A 6,421-nucleotide genomic window follows, 5' to 3' on the forward strand; every position below is an offset into this window, starting at 1 on the left:
TTTATTCTAATTGAAAGAAATAAATGCCATCAAAGTGATTAATACAGAAATGTCAATGAAGCATCAATTGCAGAAAAGAAAACAAGAATAACGTTTTTCTTGACTGATAGGCTATTTTCTTATTCTCTAACTAAAGGAAAAAAGTTAGTGAGTTTTATTTTCTGTTCCCATATGCTAAATAAAATGCTTTTACAAAACACATTTAACATTGAAGGACTTTGCCTCGTTCGCGTTGTATTTTTTTTTTTTTTAATAACTTCGGTTAGCCTTAGGCTACTTTCACTTTACACGGGACGTCACACCCCACGCTGCACAGACACGTTAGTCGTGTTTTTTCTGTTTAAGATTAATGTCTGTGGAAACCAATTAAATGACTAATATTCATAATAATACTCAAACATATTTCATGAATATATGGTGTAATGTTCATAAAAAGTAGATCGATCATCCATGAGACTCACGGTGAATGTGTAAATCAGCCATGTTCTTATTCTGTTTTATTTTGTGTCATGCATGTATTATATTTTGAGACAATATCTGTTATTTCTTCTTCAGTTGTGTCTGATGTTGGTGCAGATGTAGTGCCATTGTCAGTGATGGAGGGAGATTCAGTCACTCTATACACTGGACTTATTAAATCCCAACAAGAAAGAATGAAATGGTATTTTCATGTCGATCGTATAGCAGAAATCACTGGAGATCAGAGTAAGATCTGTACAGATGATCAGTGTAAAGAGAGATTCAGAGACAGACTGAAGCTGGATCATCAGACTGGATCTCTGACCATCACAAACACCAGAATCACAGACTCTGGACTTTATAAACTACTAATCAATAGCCATAACAGTGAAATAATCTTTGGTGTTTCTGTCAGTGGTAAGTCATTAAGTGAATGTAAAAAAAACACCGGTTAATGGTGTTTGTATAACATATTTATTGTGGTGATATTCAGTACTGAGAAATTAATTCAAGAACAGTTTGTAGAGTTAAGGTCTGAGTCATTAAACAGTTCAGTTTGATTTAAAAATAAATAATTTCCTTTGGTAAGTTGTTAGTTTTGACAGATGTTGGTTTGCATTTCAGCCATTTCTGCTGCTCAGCTAGACAAAATGAAGAAAAAGGAGGGAGAATCTGTCAATTTAGATCCTGGTGTAATAAAACACCCAAATGATGTGATGACGTGGTATTTTAATGGCTCTCTCATGGCTGAAAACACTGGAGATCAGAGTAAGATCTGTACAGTTGAACAGTGTGATGAAAGATTCAGAGACAGACTGAAGCTGGATCATCAGACTGGATCTCTGACCATCATGAACACCAGAATCACAGACTCTGGAGCTTATGAACTGAAGATCAACAGCAGCAGATTCAACATCAGTAGGAGTTTCAGTGTTACTGTCACTGGTGAGTGTCATTTGGTCATTCGGTGCATTTTCTATTGCAGATTGACCTATATTATTACATTATAATTGATATAATTTCTATCAACTTTATGCACATGAAATTGAATGAACAATATTTACTCTTTCGCCATGTTGTATTCCTTCTCTTACTGAGGTAACAAGTTTTTATTAACATTATTATTATTTTTTTTTTTTGTATGCCTCAAACTGGCTGATCAAGCCCAGCCGCTAATGGGTGTGAAAGTTCCACACATTTTTACATTTTTGGCAAAAGGGCTGCTCCACCCTTTTCCTCTGTATTTTAGTCATGTAGCACCGATTGAAAAAATTTCACTGTGGCTTGATATGGCTTGAACCAACCACAAACGTTTGGGCAAGGATCTTTATTTGAAATCTTATGTAATATATGTGACCCTGGATCACAAAACCAGTCATAAGGGTCCATTTTCCTGAAAGCTGAATAAATAAGCTTTCCATTGACGAATGGTTTGTTAGGATAGGACAATATTTGGCGAGATCTGGAAATCTGGAATCTGAGGGTGCAAAAAAGAAAGAAAAAAAAGAAAAATCTAAATATTGAGAAAATCACCTTTAAAGTTGTCCAAATGAAGTTCTTAGCAATGCATATTACTTATCAAAAATTACATTTTGATATATTTACAGTAGGACATTTACAAAATATCTTAATATCCTAATGATTTTTGCCATTGAAAAAAAATCGATAATTTTGACCCATACTGTGTATTGTTGGCTATTGCTACAAATATCCCCGTGCTACTTACGACTGGTTTTGTGGTCCAGGGTCACATATTACATTTTAACATTCTGTAATAAATTAATTTAAAATAACTGACCACATCAGAAATGGGCTGTACAGCTGACATGAGCAGGTCCATAAATATATGCAAAACTAAAGGCGCTGACTAAAAGGCATTAATACTGTAAAAAAAGTGATAGATTCTGAATAGACACATAAAATAAGTTAAAGTTATAATGTTGTGAAAAATAACACTGATGTCCCATCCCTTATAAGCGGTCAATAATAATATACTATATTTATCACTACTTTTAAATCAGTGTTTACTTGCACGTGTTACATGTTTGCATTTAATGCACATACCAGTCACATTTTTCTACCCACAATCTGTATGATCTGTATTTATCACTACTTTTAAATCAGTAGTGATCCCACAACCCATCACAACCCATCACATATGGGTTGTGTGGGTTGCACGTGTTACATGTTTGCATTTAATGCACATACCAGTCACATTTTTCTACCCACAATCTGTATGATCTGTAGAAAAACATTTTTGTCACATATGGGTTGTGTAAACACAAACGAAGATGAAAATGAGAGATCTTTAATAATTAAACATATCCACAATCACAGTAAAGTGGAGACCCAACAATAATGAACAGAAACAGTAGAACTTAAATACAAATGCAAATGAGGGGATTAGTGACAAAACAGCTGAGCAAAATGGCAAATCAAACCATTTTTACAGCACTACTCCAAAAATGGCTTGTGATGAGCTGTTCATTTCTTTTTCAGATGCATTTGGTGTTGATACAGATGGTGTGTCAGTGATGGAGGGAGATTCAGTCGCTCTACACACTGATGTTAAAATGACCCAACAAGACAGGATTAGATGGTATTTTAATAGCATTCGCATAGCAGAAATAATTTATAACCACAGTAAGATCTGTACAGATGAACAGTGTAAAGAGAGATTCAGAGGCAGACTGAAGCTGGACAGTCACACAGGTGATCTCACCATCACAAACATCAGAACCACAGACGCTGGAGTTTATAAACTACTGATGAACAGCCGCAACAGTGACAGGATCTTCAATGTTGCTGTCAGTGGTGAGTCCTATATGTTTTATACTTAACTTATATACTGTGTTTATTATAGAAGTGACACTCAGACTGACAAATCACAATTGTTGAGAATTATGCGTGACATTTTCCAAATCAAAACGGTTGACCAATCACAACACACTGGTCCTGCCGGCCAATCACAGCACATTGCGCTTTTCAAAAGGTGGGGCTTCATAGAGACATAACAGAGTGTGCAACAATGCCAAATATGTGAAAAATAAGGTTTTGAACATTTGGGCATAAAAACAAAATCAAGACTTTGAAAAAGGGCATAATGGGTCCTTCATAAAATAACCTTTGTCAACAAGGTTTACTACACATGCAAAAAAAAAAGAAAAGTTTCTGAATTAATTAATTGCTTATTTATGTATCAGTAAATCAAAACAGTGATGTTGCACTACTGTATGTCAGTCATTGCAATGGAATGATCATTTAGCATATACTTGCTGTACCTGCTGTCATTCTGGAAGGCATCTGCCATATGAAAGCATCTCAAACAGCACAAGTATTTGATTAAGGTGTGCCTTGTTGGTTTCTTACTTCAGTACTCTGCCAAAACAGAATGTTTTAGCTCTTAGATGCAGACTTTGTAGTTTATAATAAGAGCATTTGTGAGTCAGTGAATGTACAATGATCAAAACTCTTATGCGCAGTTTAAATGCATCTGATTTGCTGTTTTGATCATGTGCTCAACAGACATGTCTGGTTTAAGTGCTCAGCACTGCAAAAACTGTTGACTAAATCCTTTAACACAATGGAAGTGCATCTAAATGACTATTAATTCACACTCATCTCTTTAAACATATTTGCTGTTAACTTAAAGTGGAATTTGGAGTGTTTACATAATTAAACTGAATGACTGCAAACATAAACAATTTCAATCACTGATTTGTTCTAACCGTTTTGGTTCATAAAAATATACATCTTGAGTTTTTAAATAAAATCATAAATAAGCCTTTTTTCACCTCACATATTAGCTGTTTACATGAGGATTTGATGTAGAATGCAAAAACAGGGATATATGTTGCTTTTCAGACTCAAGACTCAAGTCAAGAAAAATAGTGCGTAATGGTATTCTTGCCCACAGTGTAGTTTTGTTTGTTTGTTTTTGTCCACAAAAAGATCTTCCTCCAGCTGTTGGTTTGTGTTTCAGGTATTTCTGCTGAACAAGACGAAATGAAGAGAAAGTCAGTGCAGAAGGGAGAATCTGTCACTTTAGATCTTGGTGTAATAAACCCAAACGGTGTGATGAATTGGTATTTTAATGACATTCTCATCGCTGAAAACACTGGAGATCATAATAAGATCTGTACAGATCAACAGTGTGATGGGAGATTCAGAAACGGCCTGAAGCTGGATCATCAGACTGGATCTCTGACCATCACAAACACCAGAACCACAGACTCTGGAGATTATACACTACAGATCAACAGCAGCAGATTCAGCATCATTAGGAGCTTCAGTGTTACTGTGATTGGTGAGTATCATTTAGTCATTCTGTGCCTTTTTAGAAAACAGTTTGAAATACTTAAATCGTCCAGGTAAATGTTCTCATTGTGGATCATCTCTCATCTTCAAATGCACATAAAAGCAAGAGATAATTGTCACATTGGGTTCTGTCACATTGAATAGTTTACAATTTTGAAGCCTATTGTTAATAAGAAAAATACATAATATTACCTTTCCTTGAAAGTCACTGTTGCTAAAAAATAAATAAATAAAAAACTGCACCATTTATCAATATCCTCCTGAGACCCTGCGTCCTCATATGAGGACATTATATTTTAGTGAATTTCTCTGAGACTGTACATGTCACAGTTTGAAGTCTGGATGTCCTGTGCAGAGCACATTCAGGGCTTTTCAGAGATACTAAATGTTTGGATGTTTCACCATGACCACCCCCTCTCCTTGGTCTTCAAATATGTCTGATAATAATTTAGTGACACTCTTATGGAATTATGATAATATTTTGTAATTATTATTTAAATTTTTTATTTATTTATTTTATTTATTGATTTAGTCATTTAGCAGACGCTTTTATCCAAAGCGACTTACAAATGAGGACAGCGTTGTTTATTATAGCATGTTTATTAAGCATTTTGGGAGACACAACAAATGAATAGGGAAAGAAATTATATTTTCAATATTCCTATGAAATATTATATATTATTATGAAAATCTTGTCAATTATTACTCCCATTATTACACTTCTTTTTTCATTACATGTTGCCCCAAAAACAGTTTTTTTAGTTTATAGATTCATTATATATAATGAGAAAACCTGTTTATGGCCATTTTACGCACATTTTGCATAAAGAAAAATGGTATATCAAATCATTCTATAACATAGTTGAGAATTATCTTCATACAAAGTTTGGTCTAAAAAAAAAATATCCTGAAAACTAAAAATGTATTGGTGATTTAAAAAAAATCAATTGTGTTTGCCTATGCCTTTTATTTTTTTTAAACAAATTGAGTCCTCTACCAAGGACGTAGCATAACTTATGGATGAAATATCATTTTTACATTTTTTTTAATGCTCTAAACAATGTAATGACATGAAAAAATACTAATTTTTTCCTAAAATGTTTTGCCGGGTCTTAAGAGGATATCATACAACTTTCTACTGAAATTATTGGTAGAGTTAATTATCAGTTGATCTCTAGTAATAATGGCTTTCTGTCTTTAGCTTCTCTAGGTTCAGGCCCACCTTCAGGTGCTGCAGCAGCAAGTGCTTCTGTTATTGGTGGTATTATTGCTTTTCTTGTTGTCCTGCTGGTCATGGCTGTAGCAGCTGGTTGTGTGCTTAACAATGGCAGTATTACAGATGTAACGGAGGCCACCGAGTAGGTGCTGTGCAGGTAAACCTCACTCCCCTGATCTCAAGCAGACAGCAGTTAAAATGTTGTATTTAAACTTAACATAACTTGTGCAAAATCCATCTATGGATTTTGTTTATAGTGATTTCATTTGATTGTTAATAGCCAACATGTTTTTTTATTCAGATTGAATTTATTAAATTTAAGAATCTGTCATAAAAGGACACAGATATGACAATACATTTTCATAATAATACATCTCTTTGGTTTTTTCTGCTCAGTGTTATTTCAGGGTTTTGATCTCTCAACTGAGA

General features: G+C 34.2%; 1 protein-coding gene across 1 annotated transcript; it reads left to right on the plus strand.

Moving 5' to 3' along the window:
* The first annotated feature begins 509 nt into the window (after window positions 1–509).
* On the plus strand, window positions 510–6,138 carry LOC107715476 (uncharacterized). The gene is made up of 4 exons (XM_016521632.1): window positions 510–876; window positions 2,959–3,273; window positions 4,442–4,597; window positions 5,987–6,138. The coding sequence occupies exons 1-4, from the start codon at window positions 510–512 to the stop codon at window positions 6,136–6,138; spliced, it is 990 nt and encodes a 329-aa protein (XP_016377118.1).
* The last annotated feature ends 283 nt before the right edge of the window (window positions 6,139–6,421 follow it).

This window comes from Sinocyclocheilus rhinocerous, unplaced genomic scaffold, assembly GCF_001515625.1.
Source record: "Sinocyclocheilus rhinocerous isolate Xijiao unplaced genomic scaffold, SAMN03320098_v1.1 scaffold2857, whole genome shotgun sequence".
NCBI classification, from domain to species: Eukaryota; Metazoa; Chordata; class Actinopteri; order Cypriniformes; family Cyprinidae; genus Sinocyclocheilus; species Sinocyclocheilus rhinocerous.